Here is an 18,866-nt window from a genome sequence, read left to right on the forward strand (position 1 = left end):
GAAGGCTGAGGGGATCCTATCAGTGTCTACTAATATCTTAAGGGTGAGTGCCAGGAGGATGGGGCCAGGCTCTTTTCAGTGGTGCCCAGTGACAGGGCAAGGGGCAATGGGCACAAACTCTGACAGGAATTTCCATCTAAATATGCGGAAAAACTTCTTTACCTTGAGGGTAACACACCACCAGAACAGGCTCCCCAGAGAGGCTGTGGAGTCTCCTTCTCTGGAGACATTCAAAACCTGCCTGGATGTGACTGTGCAACCTGCTGTGGGTGAGCCTGCTTTAGCAGGGGTTGGACCAGATGATCTCCAGAGGTCCCTTCCAACCCTGATGGTTCTTTGATTCTGTGATTCTGTAACTGTGGGCAAGTCCTCAGAACTGGCTTGTCTCAGAGCTTGTTCGGATAAATGATCTGAACTAATTTATTTACAGAAGATTCACACTGACCACCACACTCAGTAACTAACAAAATACAATTTTTAATGGTGATCACTTAAGGTATAGAAAAAGAAAAAAAACACCAGTGAAAGCAAAGAAGAAAAATGAGGTCACTTTGCACACAGATCTCTTTTGCAAAGCTCTTTGTCAAGAGCTTTCAAGAAGCGGCAGCTTGGAGGGGAGACTGATCCCAGAATGTACTCTTCAGGAAATTTGATCGAAGTATATTGTTTCTCTAATGGGCGGAAAGTCCCATCTTAACACATCATAGTAGTTACAAATAGGCAAGAGCTATTGCTTATAGAATCCTGGAAGTGTTCTGTGAGTTTCCTACTATAAACAGAAGGCAGTTGAAGGCAAACAAACTTTAACCCTCCCAATGAAGTGCTGACCTTGACTGCTCAGAAGGCTGCAAGAGTTCTCCGGCAGAGATTGTCATTATTTGTCTAAACTCACTACATAACCTGAAAGAACTGTAGAAACACAGCTTCAGTAGATCTCCTGACATGTTGTGCTAGCACATTTCCCTCAAAAATGTCAAGGGAATAAAATATTTTAGGGTCAAAAGCGGATGAAACCCAGGATCTTCTATGGCCTTGCTTAATGCCCTGCTTATTGACTGGAGAAGTGAGTTGTTTAAAGGGTGGTGGAAAATTCCTTTTGTTCTTATTGAGTTTCTGGAACACCAAACACTTGTCCTCTGGATTTTCAGAAGGAAAACCTTCACATTTGTCTCCAGGGGAGAGGCAAATTGGAAATGTGAGCCTTCCTACAATGAAAACATTAGTGTTTAATTCACTCTGGAAGTAGAGTGAGGCTTATATCTCCTCTCTGAACTTCCTTCTGACACCTCTGCCCCTTGCAGGCTCCCTGATCTCCTGCTGCCCAGAAGAGCCCCAGATGCAACCTTAGAGTCACAAATGTTGTGGAACCAAAAGTTGGTCCTGCAGTGGTTGACACTGCACCATCAAAAGCCCTCACCCTGCAAATCAAGACAGATTGTAACAGATCTTCTTCCACCTTCCACTGCTCCTTCACACTGGGTAGGATGACTCCTAAAATCGTATCTGCATGGTCCAATGCAGAGCATGGATTCAAGCCCCAGACCCACATGTAGGAGTAATTTAGAGTGGTAAATGTAATTCATCTCAGGCTTCTCTTTTTCCCTTTTCTGACCTGCCTGCTTTTATTTTCAATCTAAGAAAACTGCAAACAAAACAACATCCCAGCCCCAGAAGCACGGAGTGTGCGTGGGCTGTGCCTATGCTGTGCTACCCTTACAGGTGTGGATTCACCCACTGTCTCCTGGTGCTGCAGGGGCATGTCCAAGCCCCTGACCAAGCAGTTGGGCTGACGCAGCCCGTGAGCATGAGCTGCCCCCGTATGCAGGCAGCAGCAGAGCTGTGCACAGGTTGCTTTCCTGCAAAGCTGCCTGGTGAGGCAGCCAATGACCAAAGCATGCTCACTGCAGTGCTGGAGGCTTTGGTTTCCTCAACTCGGGAAATACAAGAAAGTCAAGGGGGAGGGAATTATTTCACAGCAATGCCTGCAAAGAACATGATTCATGTATTTATTCTTCTGTGAACACCCTAGCCGGATGACTAAGGCAGATCTGCAGACTGATGACCCAGAAACAGTAGAGATAAATTTCATATGTAGGGGAAAACAAAAATAAGTTAAAAGCCATACACAGACTGTTATTTTCCCAAGTTCAGTGGTTTACCTCACAGCCTAAGCCCTAGGCAACACAAAGAATATAGCAGAGACACTTGCTCAGGGGCTTTTTTCCTACTTCTTCCCCCTCTCAGGGTGGGGTAACTGAGATTAGCGGCACCTGTGACTTCTTAAATTAGCAGCACATAAGATCACCATAGCTTCAGGATCTCTCAGATACAAGGGTCAGGGTGGCCTGCTTTTCCTGGTTCCAGTTCAAGCTGCTGAGGTGAGGGCTGCTAGTTTTACTGTACCTTTTCCTTCCTTCAGGTAAGATATTTGCACAGGGGGGGAAAGAAAAAGGAAGAAGTGTCAGGTGAAGTAAGTTTGCTTTGGTAGCTCAGGCTGCTGAGCTCCTACTAGGGAGGCAGGAACCCACCTTCTCCCTGATTGAAGGGTGGGTCTGTGAGGTGGGATGCTGCAGTGATTTTTGAGGAATTGAAAAAAGACTGGATAAGCATGGGGGAGGGAATGCTTCTTGGTTTTGCTTCTGGCCAGTTTATGAGAAAACTTTGTGTGAGCAGAAAGTGTCAAGCTGCAAAGAAAGCAAAGTGGGTGTGAAACAGCCTACTGCAAGCGAACTGGTTAAACTGTGGCTAATATCAACCTGGTGTAAAGCTAATGCAAAGGACTTAAGTATTTTGTTTTACTTGTTAGACCTTAGTGATATTCCCTGGGAGGCTCTATCTGCAGTGCAGGTGTTGGGTTTAGGCTGTTGTGCTCCTCTCGGCCTGTGATTCCTTAATGCCAGTGAAGTGCTGTATGGTTGTAGCAGATGCAGTGCTCTGGGTGCCTATGGAAGCTGATGTGCTTCATCCCAGCACCTCCCTGTGGAAACGCGTGGCAGGACTCTGCAGTGGGCTGCATTCCCAGCCTCTGTGCGTGCGTGCCTATGTGAGCCTGTAATCATAAATATACTCAGCCTTCTGGCTGCAAAACTCCAGATATCTCTGTTTTCTTCCTCTGGAAGCACTGAAGTTACTTTTTTGTGAAAAGTGTTTTTATTGAATGCAATTTAAAAGTATTGAGCCCTGAGCAGTGTGTGAGCACCATGCAAATCCCTTTTTGTAATGCCTGGGTCACGTAACGCCATGTGTAGCATGCAGGGCAAGGTGGGAAAGTCTTCCTCTTCCCATCATGTTCCTGTCCCACTAGCTAGGCACAGAGGTATTCAACACTGGCTGTTAGACAAGCCATTAGGTTCAAACCCCAGCACCCTTATCTGGCCCTTTTAATGACTGTAGCCATGAATTCTGAAGAGTGGCCCTGCATAGTTAAAAACTCGTATCTTGACCAGTCTTAGGCTTTTCGATTTCTTCGAGTGTTTCCTCATTCCTGTATCATGATATAGGCTGTAAATATAAAGGATAATTCATATCCTTTATTATATGGTTTGCAATGGGAGACTATTGCTTCTCTCCATACCACTCTACACAGGCCAGTCTCCATACCTGTCAGTTGGTTTACTCTCCTTCCCCACCACTGTTTTTACCCTTTTTCGGTCTTGACTCTGCCAGAGGCTGTATTCTGTAGGGCACATCAGGCCTTTATTCCGTGCAAGGTTCAGAATCCTTCACAGGGATAAAATTACTGAAAGATGTATAACGTTGTTTCCTTTTATTTTCTCTCGCCTAGTTAGTTTTGGTCTGTAATTCTTATGGCCTAGTGCAGCATATCAACGCTTTAATCATAAATGCCACAGGAAAGATGTTTCACACCCAACACTCTTCTTAAATGCTGGGTTTCACTGGAGCTGGGAGATAGTTTAGGTGTTTGACCTTTCCCTGGAGGTGGGCCACATCAAAGCCTTTTTCCTCAGTGGATGGGAGGAAACCAGAAGAATCAGGACAAGTGTCCAAGTGATCTTTGCAGGGAGTGACAGTGTGTCAGGGGAACCCTCACTCAGTTGTCAAGTTTGATTGAATTAGTTGTTCAGGTATGTGGCAAAATGAAACCTGGGAGAGAGCAGAGAATCTGGATGGATGTTTAGCTGCAAAGAGGGTCAAAGGAATAAGGTTTGGAGGGGGCAAAGATAATCGCATAGGGTCAGTCACTAATGTTTGTGGAGTGCTGGGAGCAGCTGGGTGAGAGGGAGGTGCAAATCAATGTCTTAATTCAGTTGGATCTGTGGTATCTCTGTGCAGCCTGCTGGGGTAAGCGTTTGGTTGAGTGATGCTATAGGGTTTGCTCTCACTGTAGTAATGAACCCTAGAAATGCAGTGACATTCATGTTTACACATATTGCTATGAAAGGGGCATTTATTTACATCATTCTTTCCAACATACAGAATCCTGTCTGATAATATAACTGGTGGCACGTGAATAAGAAACAGCAGAGAGCAACTCGCATAGCATAGGAATGAGCCATGGCACAGGGGGGGAAGTTTTGATCCTTGTTCTGTGGGAGTGTTTTCCAGTCAGCAGTGACCTGAGTGACAGCTGCACTGCAAGTGCCTTCCTCCCCAAGAAAGTACTTTATGTTCCTCAGCTACCAAGTCCTTTCACCCTGATGCATCTGCAATTCATGTGAAGTTGAAAAGTTCAGTGGGGTGGATGGAGCCAGATCCCTTACAGAAGGTTGTGCAGCTTGGTAACTGGATAAGGTGAGACATGTAGGCTTAAACCCCCATAAAGATTTTAACCTAACTCGCTGCTTTGCTTCTCAGTGCTCTAACTGCTAACAGAAGGGAGCTATAATGCCTGCCTTTAGAGCACACCAGCAGTCATGAACACAGGGGCTTGAGCCAAGCAACTTGGTGGTCTCGGGCCTGGAGAGGTACAGATTGCTAAGGGAATTCATGACTGCTGGTGTGCTCTAAATGCCACGCTTAGGAAAAAAAATAGTAGAAGTGCTAAATCCCATGGGTATTTCTAGTATGTTACCTATTACTTTTCTGCTTTTTCTTCTACTCTATACTGAGGGGACCGTACCTCGGAGGGGACCAGAGAAGTTGCACTGGCTGTTTGAATGAGGGTGTGGATTTCTGGTCAGTGACTTAGAAGAACCTTTCCAAACGTTGGAGATTCCTTCTCCTACAGATCAATGTATTCAATGAAATGTAAAAGCAATCTCCTCCTCATGCTATAGAAAAACAACGCAGGACTGCAGTCCCACCACTGTGGAAAAGCAGGAAGGAACTGTGTTCTGCTGAACAGCTGGTTTGGGCTATTTGGGGCTGCCTGGGGACACCAATACTGGGCTTGTGGGGTCACCTTGCTAGGAAATGTCCCTGTTTCACGTTTGAGGATCTGTGGGTGTTGCCCTGTAGGTGGAAACCGGGACACGTATGCATGAGGAGAGAAGCATTTTTCCTAAAAGATCACAAAGATGAAATACTACTTGCAAGCTTTTCCCAGGGTCTGCCCCAAGCTGGGAGAGAAACATTGGTCAGGCTGATCGGGGGAACAGAAAACTTAGGAGGCTTCTCTTGCACTGAGGGCATGGGGACTCTGTTTTGTGCATCTATACTGGTGTAAACCTTAGTCAGCAGTCATTCCTGATTTGTATGTGATGAAATGTTAGCAAGGTCCTATCCAGTGCTCTCAGCACCCTGCACTTGCATGGCCTTTTCCTCATTATGCATGAAGTTGTTCTCTGATGTGTTCTAGATCATTGTGAGCTCTCATTTAACTTGTAACTGAGTGCACGTTTGTCCTGTTGCAGGATTTTGCTTTTGCTGTGTTCAATGACCTTGGACTGATCCGAGGCCTCCATCCAGGTAACTTGGCAATCTACAGAGCAAAAACTGAGCTGCTTCATCAAGTGGTGCCCCTCTGTGTGCCTGTATTTGTGTTTACACACACATGTGTAGTCTTACTTTCCAGCTCCTTCTCTCCCTCCTCTTTTTCCACTTGGTTCTGCTTTGCATTTTATTTGCCATGTGTTGTCCTGTTGTGAGTATTGCTCATGCATGTTGAGTTAAGGCTCCCCAAGGAGTCTGTCTGGCATTGAAAAATTAACTTTTTTGTTTTTTTGCACTTTCAAAGCCCTTTATAAGCTACGCTTTTTGCTCCAGGGTAGTAGGATGTTGGGAAGAGCTGAAATATGGCACTGGTGAGAATCAATTAGTGTAAAAACTGCACTAGTACCCAACTGCGTGCTAATTACCACCCCCCCACCCCCAAAGTCGAATGTGTTTGCAGTTTAGGTCACAAGTGAAATAGGCATGTTGAATCTCATTCTAACATGTTGTTCTCTTATGGACTTTCTTCTCCACCTTGGTGCTTTTCTCTAGATGCGTAAATTGTACCCTATTGACAGTTAGGCAAAATACATCTGGCAGCAGCGCTCTCCCTTAGAAAATAAGGGAATTGTCCAAACAGATTTATTTCAAAGTATTTGAGCTTGGCAGATGGCAACAAGGGGACTTCGGTACTCCTCATAGTGAGGAAGGGGGTATCTAATCTTAAATCTGCAAATCAGGCTTACTGTACGTGAGGGATCTGAATTTGTCCTCTTGGCTTGCTGCGGAGACCCTAGAGAAGTCTTGCACATCCTAGGCGTGTGAGTTCTTTTCCTCTAAGAGTCCCTACAACACTAGCTTTGTTTCTACACTTAAATGATTAACATTGAAGAATCAACTCTGATTCTGGTTACGAGGTGATCTTAATTAGTTAAGGAAATTGCAGCCTCTCTGCTGTTGAATTCCTTTGCACATCCCAAGGATATGGTGATGGTTAAACACCTTGCCAGTCTGGAGGTGAGCAGCTTTTGGGGTTTGTTGGATTTAAGAAAGGAGTGAAGTGAGTAAGCTTCATCAGGTGAGGACTCTGCTATATGTGACTAAAGGCTTTATCTTTTGATTAAAAAAAACCAAACAAACTCTGATCATCTCCTATTGTTTGAAAAACTCACTTTCTGTCTTCGGTTAGTGTTACACTTTGACCAGGAGAAGCGAGATCTCATTTTTACTGCAGAGCACCCAAGCGACTCATTTCACACCAGGCAGCAAGTTCAGTAAGCCTCTGAAACTTGTTAGATGTGAGCAGATCAACCTTGGGGTTGGGGTTTGGGTTTTTTCTGTTTCCTTGTGCAGTTGCTGGTGGAATGAGTTTCCTAAGCCCTCATCTGTAGGCCTGTTTATTTTCCCTCCTCTAAACCTCTTCTTTGTAGGGCAAAATGGAGAACAATGGGGAGCAATGGTCTGAAACTGAGCAAAGCGAGCGAAAAACTAGGCTAGACGTCAGTAGCAGTTTCATAACCAATGGAAATGAGTGTGGGAGTGTTTGCCTCTGGGAAGAGGCCGAAAATTTTTTTCAGCGGATTCAAATGAGGCAATGCAAAGGAGGAGGAGGATTCTATTAAATTTAGAGGTGGGGGGAAAGGGATTTTCTGGCATGACTTGGGCTGGAGGAGCTCTCACAATCTGTCCTGCCTGTTAACTCAGTACAGATTGAAAACTTGATTATAGGCTATTTCCTGTTAGACAGTCATATCATCTTCCCTGCTCACATGTATGAGGTCACCTGATTTATTAGAACCTCGGGCACTGCCTAACCTCTGGAGGGGATATCTGGAAAGAGCAGAGAGTTGTGTAGGGGGTGGTGTGAGCCCTTAAGCTGAACGTTAGTTGGCATCTGTAGCGTAGAAAACAAGAGCTTTGCCAAACCTGGCCTGAATGTTGGCTGTGGCTGGAGACTTGCACCTGGTCAAGTTACAGTGCAAAAATTTGTACAGTGCTACTGTTAAGCAGTTGAGACCTGATAGCTCTATTTAAGGCTTGTACTTATGAAGCAACTGGAATAACATGTTGGGTATGGTGGTAACTGTGCTCCTCTGGTTCTTGAATTTAGACTTGGATTTTGTTCAGGTTTCTGGCCAGGACCTCAGCTGTTTGCAAAGGGGCAAAGCAAGGTTGCAATAGCTGTTCCGACCACCCCTGGGAGCAGAGCTCCAGCTGACCATGGGATTGTCCTTAGATCTACCCCAGCAGATCCCCATTATTTATTTATTTTTTTATTTTATTTCCCCCCTCTGGTCTAAGTGGGCAACAGAATAAAATGGAATTGCCCTTGGGTAACCTCCAGCAAGCAGAATGCTCCTCTGTTGACATAGTTTCGTAAATGCTGTGTGAAAGCCACCTCCAGTGAAAGAGCCTGACCTCTCTAGTGGTGTCCACTGAGCTCATCCAGAGAAGCATTGGCGCTAGACCCATTTGGGAGCCTTGCCACCTGCTCCTGTGAAATGGTCACCTGTACCTCTCTGCCTCAGCTCTGAGGAGCACACCCTGACCCAACAGAAGTGTCTCGGTGAACTGTACAGTCTAGCATTTTCCTGCTGCAGTCACTCCAGGGATAATAAATAGCAATAGTAACCAATAAAAGAAATGCTATAGACTGAAGATTACAGATGAACTTTTTCCCAATGGCAGGATGTGTGTTTTAATACATGAAGTACTACCTGTATACAGTTTAGTTTCTTCTCCAGTAACTCTGTGGTGCTCCCCCTCTGTGGCAGGACACTGGAGTGCTCAGGCACCGGAGGGAGGAAAAGCAGCCTTCTGCCGGTGTGGGTATTGACTAATGTACCTGCAGGCTGCAAAACTTGTTGAGCAAACAAGTGGTCTGAAGAAGCAACACTGGCAGGTCCAAGAATGGGGTGTCCAAGTTTCAGCCTGACTGCTTCTGCCTGATTCCTGCCCTTTCTTAGACCTGCCAGTGTTCTGCATTCTCAAAGCAGAGTAGCAAATGGTATTTAACAACTTCTCCTCCTTTAAAACTCAGCTTCCTAATTCAGTATTGTCTTGGTCAGGAGTTCACACAAAACAGTAAGAATTTAAGTGAAGAGCAATTTTCTTGAGTGAATTGGAGCTTGGGTTTGTGGAGCAGGAAATAAGTTTAAAGGATTTTTAATTTCATGAGATAAGGCTCTCAAAGTACTAGCTCCAGGATGGCTCCAGGTTGCATAGGTAACGCTATGCATTACCATCCTCATATAGCAGCTGAAATATAGATGTACTCTCCTGTGTTTACCGAGGTCATCAGCTGGGGTGAGGGTATGGGGATGAACATATTTATAATGCTTTAGGGCTTCAGCTAGTTGCATGTAGAGCCAGCTGGGGTCTACCTATGGAATATATAGCTCATGTACACAGCTGAAGAATACCCTGGTCAGATTGAAACAGGCTTTGCTACATGAAGCAGTGAATATATCTATCATCTCAAATCAGATTAGTTCACCACTAAATTTCACTTGAGCTGTGAAACAAAATGATACTGCTTCACATCTACTGAAGTAGAACTTCTTGTTTCAAATCTGAAGAATGTGCAATTATTTGGCTTGTTTCCACAAGAACTCTTCAGTTTTATCAGCCGTTGGTTTTGAAGCTTCAATGCTGAGTTAAAGCCTCCTAAGCCAAAACCAGAGATTCAACAGGTTAAATAGATTTGCTTTTCCGTAGCAATAAGACTGACAAGACAAGAGGAAGTAAATGTCTTGATGTTTTTTAATGCTGATTTGAACAGTCTCCCATGAAGTCAAAGCACCCCAAATGTCAGGTCTCTTTCAGTGAAGCTTAACAGCACTGAGGAACCTGCCCGGACACACCTTGTTCTCAGTATTCGTCGTTGAAGGGATACTCGGGATGATCACGCCACCTGTGAATAGGTCAGATTGAACAAGTGAGCTTTTCGGGTGAAGCAGGATGTCGCATCACAGATGCAGTTGACCTGTGCCTGGCAAATCTTTTCCTTGCAATATATAGATGGCCTTCATGGAAGGCTCTCCTGCTTATTCAGCAGCTGTCTGCTCTGAATAATCTTCCCTGCAGAACTGGAAGCAAACCTGTGCATTTAAGGAGAGGGCAGTGAAGGACCATTTTTCAGGCCTACAGGCTGCATACCTTGAGGACAGTTGGGAAAAACCAAGAGTTTGGATCTCTGTTATTCTTGCTATTTAACTCAGTTGATTTAACTTGAGTTAGTAGGAGTGTTCTAGGGAAGGAGGATGGCTTCACTACATGTACATTGTGGAAGAGGAAGACTTCTTTGTTCAGATGTCTACAAAGACCATCAGAAATTGATGGAGAGGTGGAGACACCAGACGCTACTACTTTGGCTTATGTACTTAGAGCTGACATGTCTGGGTCTGGTCTGGTGCTTTCTCCAAGTGGCTGTCATAGCCAGACTAGGTCTGGCTGTCATCTAGCTCAGCCTAGATATAGATGTCCTACTGGGTTAATATCACCAGTGGCAGAGAATTTACAAAGAAGCTTTAGGGTGACCCAGTTCAGGGGAGAAAGGGATGATCGTGGCTGTATGCTACCAAAGGTAGTGATGCTTCAGGCTTCATCTAAAAAACCTGCATGCTCAGGGAAGATGCTGGTCCAGGATCGTTATAGAAGGCAAGGAGAAAATTCCCAGTTGTCAACTGCAAGTGAAAAAATAACACCATTTGCTCATTATTGGCAGACTTGAGAGAAAGGTAGTTGTGTTTTGTTGTGGGATTTGTTGGTTGTTTGAGGAAGTGATGCTAAACCACAAGCCCTGCTTTGACAGATACTTTCCATTAGCAAAATCAAAAATTTCTGAAGAACATTCTCAGGTGCACCATGGCAGCTGGCTGCCTTGCCTTACAGCAGAGCACAACAAATAGTGGCATTTATCCCAGTTGTGAATCATTCCAGTAAGGGAAGGATACATTTCACAATATTGAAGGTAACTAACTGGAAGGCATCAAATATTTTGAATTGGTTGTGCCAAAACATTTCATTCCAATATTCAGCCAAACTGAAGTGTTTACACATTAACATTGAGTTGGTTCAGAAAAAAACCCCAAGCCACAAAACTTTGGCTTGTTTGATTTCAGTATAATTTGACAATATCTGAGTTGCCAGTGTCATCTACTTTCCATCTGTGGAGCATGCTTGCTAATCAGATCTCACATGTTCGAAGGTCTGAGTCTTTTGAGTGAAAACGATTCACTCGGAGGAGTCTATGCAGCTTGGAATAACTGGTATGGAAGAATATCCATAGCAGAGACTGGGAGGACAAGATAAATCAAGCAGACAGATTAATGTAAAACTTGCCCAGCATAATACTACCAGATTTCTCTGAGAGGGAAAAGAAACCATTTCAGACTGAGATTTCCTGGAGTTCTCACTTCTACAAAACCTCAATTTTCTGCTCAGATGCTTAACTTGTCAACTCCTTCTGCAATATCCTGTTTGTATGGGCTTATAGCATCAGAAGAGATCTGCACACAAGTACCCATGGTAGATGATAACTGGAAGAGCCAGAGGAAAGCTGGAGTTTTCCATTCCTGCTGGCATTTGCATCACAGCACTTAAAGGTTTTACACAAAACTGACTAACCAAAAATATTTCTGTATGATAGTTTGACTTTTCATCCAGCAACATGTATCTGAAAATAAGAAATCTCTTTAGGCTGGTAACTCATCTGTTGCAGTGTCGATTCCAGACACCTCAGTGCAAGAACACATAGTAGGCAGATATATGTTTAGCTGCTCCTTACATGGCAACATCACTTTTCTGAGAAGGAATTTTTCACAGTTGAGGTCAGACTGTATTTAAACATTTTCCCGAAACATGGCACTCCTTTGAAAAATAGAGCTGGCAATGCTGATCCTATGCATTCTGTTTTCCTTGTCCTCAGTGGCCTCCTGTGACCAAATTTAGTCTAATAAAGCAAAGCATTTCATTTATTAGTTTTTGGATTAATGGCTTAAAGTTCTTCTGTGAGTGTCTGCAGCCTTCAACTTTGCTTCTGGAAAAGGCTCTTGCATTTGCACGGAGGTTACATTTTGTGTATATACTCACTAAAAGTTTAAATGATGTTGTAACTCAACTTAGCTATGAAAAAGCAAACAATTTCAAATACCAAAACACATATAAGAATCTTTTAGGCCATATGTGAAAGCCTTCTGGAGCTAAGTGCTGCTAATTGATGGAAGGCTATTTTAAGTTTTAAGAAACTAAAGCCTCGGAGCACCTGGCTGAGCTTAAATGTTAAAGATGGGCCCCATTATGATGTTTTTAACTGAGTTCATATTTCTTATCATATTTATGCAGCACAGTAAGTGGTTTATTTGTTCCTTTGCAATGTTTCCCCCCATCTTTTGGGCAATTGTCAACGTTTTAGAGTGCTATTGATGCTGCTATCCTGCTTTTCATTATTTTTAGTGCTTGAGCATGATATGGTTTGGCAAGACACAGATAATCCAAGGTAACAAGAGAAATGCATGGAAAAAATCTCTAGCATTTGGCTACATATTGAGTGCCCTGAAAAGGGGAAAGCATAAAGTCTGGCCATAAACTGTAGATGCTATTGAGCTGAAAGAAAAACAAATGGCCTCTTTATCTGGAAAAGATGATGTTGGGTCAGTCTGAGTTTTCCGGGGTAGTGTAGCCTTCCCATGAAGCACAAGTACATTAGGTGGTAAGCTTTAGATCACAAGAAGTAAGAGATCAAGCCTTGTTAGTTCTCGGAGGAGATCATTAGGAAGTGGTCTAGCAGTCAAACAAGCTGTATTGTTTTCTGCTTTCCATGCAAGAAGGTACAACTCACATGACAGCAGGAGAGGGAGATTGCTGTAGTTGACAGCATCAAAGGAGAGGCCAAAAGAAAGTTTCTGACTGCTTGTGGTCACTAAGATTTATCCTCTTTAATAAGGAAGTTGGGTAGGTGAATCTTGATACTCTGAACAAAGTATTAAGCAAAAAGGAGCAGAGTTCTCCCTAAATCAGCCTTGTGGTTTCATGTAGCAGTGTTCTTAATTCTCAGCCTTCCATGTGGCAATTTAGGACAAGCTGCCCCTGGAAACACCGGATTTACAATCCGTAAGCCATTGTACTTGAGCAGCAACACGACTTGCTGAGCACTGGAAATGAAGGTGAGAAGGGGGGGGAAGACAAAGTGCTCCTATTTGAATTTTAGCTCTGTCTGCACTGTTAGATGGGGCAACGCTACACCTCATCAGTGGCTGAGGCTGTCACTACAACACATAGCAGAAAGTGTTTAAGGAGATGGAGCAGAGGTGGAATAACCAGACACAGTCACTTTCTGCCCGGTGGGCTTTTGACATCTGAGCTGTGAGCAAGTATTGCATGCTTATTTTCGCAACAGGTCCAGGAACATATTCAGGCTGCATTAAAGACCTCCCATATTTAAACCTTATCTAAAAATAAGGTGATTTATACAAAAATTACTATTAAAAGGAAGTGTTTGTTTGGGTTTTTTAAATTCTCTGAAAAGACAGGAATGTTCTGTGAGGATCTAGTATTCCTCCTGGACTTACATTAACAGTTCCACATAACGAACGTTTTTGTTCAGGGCTTCAATTTCTTTCATCTCTTTCTCAGTGAGGCAGAAGTCAAAGATCTAATGGAAGGACATGTTAGGAATAAGTTAGTGTTTCATGTCATAATCAATGTTCATATGTTCCAGGTTTCAGAATTACAATCCCCTCCCCTTCCCCTGTGTCCCTCACCATACTTGCTTGCACTTGTAGGAAAGTCTTGAGGGCATGAAAAAGTCCAGTCACATTTGCTTATAGTCTTTCACAAGAAGAGAAAGGTAGTCTGGCAAGTACTGGGTCACCAGCTTTGAAAGGAATACATTGGCAGGGAAAGCAGGGAGCAGTGCGGGTACTCATTGCTGCAAGGGACATGGGAACAAATTCTTCATCTTATTTTGGTGTAGTGGGCAAGCCAGATGATCTCTGGTGGTGTGGTTATGAGCCTTTCTGGCACACCTGTAGGCAGCAACCCTTCCCTGATAAAGCTGCCCTATATCTGAAGACTGAGCAGAACAGGTCAGTCATTTCTGAACAGCCAGCAACCTTGGGATGCTGACCTACTGAATTGCTTCATTTTGCTTGTGCTGCTTACTGCAACAACTGGTGTTCTGGGATATACCATCACCTGGAACTTTATCTGTTTCAGAGGATTAAAAGACAACAAAATTTAGGCTACTTTGCTCTACTAATGTCACATTATAATACCATTAAGTGATGGGCACAAAAACCATAAAATACAGCAAAGCTTGACATTGGCCAAGCCTTATGTCTACAGAAAGAAATGGGAAAATAACCTTCTATAAGGGCTAAGCCAATGTAAGTGGATTTATCCATGCACCATTGGAGTACAAACTTACCTGGAAATTCTCTCTGATGCGTTGCGGATTGAAACTTTTTGGGATGACCACTACCCCTCTCTGGATGCTGAAACGTAAAGCAACCTGTGCAGCTGTCTTGTTGTACTTCTTGCCAATGGCATTCAGCACAGGATCCTTCAGTAAAGGAGGGGAGGACACGTTTACCCTGGAAGAAAATTGGAAAGAAAGAAAATCAAAAGCCCCTAATCTTCCATGTCAGAACATAGTAATCTACTTGTTTGTGGACAGAATACTGCACCTTTTTGACAAGCAGCGTGAAAGATGGGAGAAAAGCTTTGGCAGTTAAGTTGGTGGGCTGTCAGTGGCAACTTCCTATGCGATGTCTTAATATTGTCTTAGTTTTTACTTCCTTACTTCTTCGACATTCCCAGTTACAGACACTTGCTTTCTGTCAGAGGGGAACTAAAGCAACCTCCTATACAGAAACCTGGCATTTTTTGATGACAGCATGCGACAGGAGCATTGCAAGTTTACATTCACAACAGAATATTTAGACATTGAAGTTCAAAACTACTTTGAAAATGGGGACAAAAGTATTTTGCACAGAGATGCAGCTGTGAAGAGCTATTATACTGTTCATGGATGTTGTCCTTTGATTAGAAAGTAACATGGGGACTTACCATGTTTCATCTCTTGATGTTCCCAATGGGCTGTACCCAACAATAACAATGTTGTGTTGTCTGCAAAACTCCAAGAGTTTTGGTTGGGTAAAATAGGGATGGCATTCGACCTGCATGAGTAATGCAGAAAGAATAATTAACCAACAGGGCCAGATATAGAAGCAGATGGTATCCCCATATTTGTGAGAGCTACAGACCAAGTGGTACTTTCAGGAAAAGATACAGGTAAGTTAAAGAATAGGGAAACTCAGTTTGTGGTTACTGTTCTAATTGCACATTGCTGGGTGATGGATTTTTTTTTTTCTTTTGTGGACAGCAGATCAATATCCATGACTACAATTTGTCTGCAGGGAATTGTTATTGGCCCCCAGTGGAAAGGTGGCAATGAGGAGGGGGGAGAGAAGCTCACTAGAGAAGTAGGCTGAGAAGGCAACCCATCTCATCTGGGTCAGATCTTCATTCCTCTGCCTCTTGCATTCAGGGTGACTAATCTGATGTTGTTATTAGGGGAAGTGTTGGCATAAGCTGCCCCAGATAAAAAGGTGAGAGGGCGATATGCAAAAGGTGAGACATCCCCAGGATGCTTATGGTGACCTTGTTGGAAGCTCTGCCCTCCCACATTGCAAATACTGTTCCCTTACAGGCAGGGATTTTCTGGCTGCATTCTTAGTCTCTGGGAAAGGGATGTCTACAAGGTGACAGAGTAACCACTGTTTGCAGGCAGTCTGAAGCTAGCTGGCACATCTATGTCTGCTGGCTAGCTGCCCGAAGCTGGGCTTAATCTTTTGCCTGGTTTTCCTCAACCCCAGGAAGCAGCAGCAATGCTCAGGGCAGTCATAAGGGCATGCCAGAAACAGCAATTGCATTTTGCGCCCACTGGGCATATTAATACCCAGTGAAGGGTGCTGGAATTTCCTCCCCTCATAGGCTGCCTTTCCCTGCAGGCCAGAGACCGAACTGAAGGTGATGGCCAGGTTCCCTGCCCTGCTCCACGTCAACCCCAGCCCTCCAGGCCAGGCGCTGAGGGTGGGAAGCTGGTCCCAGTTGGTCTCTGGCCTCTTCTCTGATATTGCTAACATGGATATCTGTTTGTGCCAGATGAATTAGAAGAGCTTCCCAGTGATTTCGAGGAAATGCAGAGACCTGCCAAATGCCAGAGTCAAAGTACAGGGCATTCAGATGGGTCACTGCCGCTTACTGCCTTCTCTGAGCTCTGCTGCTGTAATTTAACTCAGACGTGCCTATCGTCTTCACAGGCTTGCTCAGCTCAAGTTGGCTGCTTAGTAGGGTCTCCTCTGTAATTTAAGTTTTTCTCTAACTCTTACTGACATCTTATAGGAAAGGCACGGGAGAGCAAGTACAGGAAATCTAGGAGTTACTTCTCATGGCTTTCAGACTTGGAGCTTAGAGTGACTCAGGATCTCTGATACTTAGTGTTGTTTTGGTGTCAGCTGAGGTAGACGTGGCTTCACTGAGAACTGGCTAACTCTGAATGGATTGTCTTGGGAATTTTTTGGACTTTAAGGTACATGGCAGAGACTTAAGATCTGAATTGACTCAGCATTCAACCTTGTTATGGAGCTTTGGCACAGAGGCACTAGTTTTATAGCCCTGGAGCAAGAACTGAGGAGAGCAATTGTTCCAGCACCTTCAAATATTTATCTTTGGCCTAGATAGGATGAGTAATATTTTCAAGCTAGAAATGGAAGTATGACATTATGGAAGGCAGCATCTGTGGCAAAGTGTAAGTCACCTTTCCACACACGGTGGCAATCCCTACAGGGCAGGGGCAACGTGGCAGGCACTGCCTGCAGTCATACCTGGTTGCTGACAGGTTTGTACTTAAGTCCTGGCTTGTTCAGGATCATCTCCAGCTGCCTGCGGTTGAAATTGGATACTCCAATAGACTTTGCCAAGCCTGCATCTTTACATGCTTCCATTGCCTGCAAAGAAAGCAAAAATCAGTGGAGTCCCACATGTTGGCTTGATTCCTTGGAGCATGCATTTTAAAAGTAGGTAGAAGATGGACTTCTCTTGAGACTGCAGAAAAACCTTTGCTGCAGCAGAATGGACAGCTCTCTTAGCATGAGGGCTGGTGCTGTCCCGCTATTCTAAACTCCATTCCTGTGTGGATCTGCTTTCCAGACCAAACCCTTATGTTTTATACCTCCTATGAGGATAGAAATTGTCTGGGGAGCAGAAAGATTAATCTAAGATACAGATACTTAAGTGCCAGACATCTGCTTTCAAAGAGCTTTCTTTACCTTATGCTGCTTTAGTGCAGCCTCAAAGCTGGAGAAAGGAGAGGTAACAAAACAGATTGCTTTCCTGATAAGTCAACTTATTTCTTTTATTTCTGCAACAGCATTTATATGAAGTCTCTATCCAGTGAAATCCCCTGCATATCTCACAAGGCACATGACAAAACCAGCACAGAAAACTTCAGTACAGTATAAAGTAGAAAAAATAGGGAGGGGAGAGGAATTCTAGGTATTCTGTACTTCAGACAAATCCTAATAGCTGAGCAAGCCTTATGAATACAGGATATGAACACATGCCATGGTCTTCATTAGCTTCATCTGCTAGGCTGTTAAGGGGAAAAAAGGGTCCTTTCCTGTGGTACTCCCCTCTCCTCCCAGAAACTGCACCCGAATGATTCAGTGCCTGTTTGAGGCAGAGCAGACCCCACTGTGGAGCTGGATGCCCCTCCTGCACGTTTTGTTATGTCTTTCTGTCTCACAGGAGCTGAAAGCAGGGAGGTAAGAGGCACCATGTATTATGACCTCTAGTTGGCCTCGTATGCTTTGTATCACTCAGTGACAAGTCGGCAAATATAATCATGTGGAGCCGTTTTTGTCTGCTAGCACCATACGGAGAGGGTGAAATTATCTGGATTGAGTTTAGCCAGTTCTTTTAGACTGATGTTACTATTTGCAGGCACTCACCATCACCTATTTTTTCTCTTGGCTTACTAGCTGAAGAGAGTGGCCTGCTACAACATACCCTTTACAATAAGCACCAGCTTGAAGATAAAAACGTAACGGTGTTTGGACAGCTGTTGCTCTTAATGTTTGAGCAACTAGCCTGTGAAACAGGAATGAACAGTACCAGCCCAAGACAAGGGTTAACAGCTGACGTGGAAGCCCCCGTTCCCCCTCAGACCCAGCCTGGATGGCTCAGCTGCCAGGGGAAAGCCCAAACCTGCCCAGGCTCTTCCCATTCTGAACTTTCACTCAAGAGTTTCACCCGTCCTCCACCTCTCTCTGCTGCACCTTGAGTAAAGCTAAATTGGGATGTGATTACCCGGCTCTGGACAGTGCAAGCTGAAGTGGAGCATGTAGTAGCCCATGTTATTTCACTTGGTGTAAACTGGGCTGCATTGGTGATGCTTCTGCAGCAGACCTGGTGCAGAAGGAGAGCTGACCAATTTTGGCCATGACTTAGAGTGTCCAAGGCTTTGAGAGGCAGGAATGTGAAGAGATTGCTAATCACACACATGTGGCTTCACCTGAGATCCTGAAGCCAAGTGGCAGTAGGCTTAAGGAGACACCTGGCTAAAGGACTAGAGTGATCGCAAAAAAAACTAGGATGCCACCTCTCAGACAAATGCTACTTTCCTCCAAGTTGTCTTAGCAGAAATACCTTGTGTTCTCATCTGATAATTAAATTTGAATGAATTTGTTCTGATGGCAATGGTTTTGCTGTTTTTTGTGTAGTTTTTTATGGTGAGCTTTAGGACAAATTTTGTTGATTTTTTTTTTAAGGTGAAAAGCTTCCTTTTTTCCCCTGCTTTTTTTAGGAGGATCCAGTCACTTAGGGCTCCAACTTTCTCCTTCTGTAATGAACTGATAAAGAGGAGGGCTTGGTAAAACCTACAGATACCTCAACTACTGAATATAGAGTGCACTCTGAAAGAAGGAATGTGGATGTCAGACACTTCAGCAATGTTTCATTTTGTTATAAAA

The 18,866-nt window shown here is 44.1% G+C and overlaps 1 protein-coding gene across 1 annotated transcript in view; it reads right to left on the reverse strand.

Moving 5' to 3' along the window:
• Window positions 1-9,576: 9,576 nt before the first annotated feature.
• AKR1D1 (aldo-keto reductase family 1 member D1) overlaps window positions 9,577-18,866 on the reverse strand; it is a 34,833-nt gene continuing 25,543 nt past the window's right edge. Inside the window, exons 5-9 of the mRNA XM_040594294.1 lie at window positions 16,722-16,844; window positions 14,902-15,011; window positions 14,261-14,426; window positions 13,404-13,486; window positions 9,577-9,745 (exon numbers count right to left, since the gene is read on the reverse strand). Coding sequence (XP_040450228.1) covers window positions 9,703-9,745; window positions 13,404-13,486; window positions 14,261-14,426; window positions 14,902-15,011; window positions 16,722-16,844 — 525 coding nt within the window. The 3' untranslated portion in view covers window positions 9,577-9,702. The remainder of the gene's footprint in view (window positions 9,746-13,403; window positions 13,487-14,260; window positions 14,427-14,901; window positions 15,012-16,721; window positions 16,845-18,866) is intronic.

This window comes from Falco naumanni, chromosome 5 (assembly GCF_017639655.2).
Source record: "Falco naumanni isolate bFalNau1 chromosome 5, bFalNau1.pat, whole genome shotgun sequence".
Classification (NCBI taxonomy): Eukaryota; Metazoa; Chordata; class Aves; order Falconiformes; family Falconidae; genus Falco; species Falco naumanni.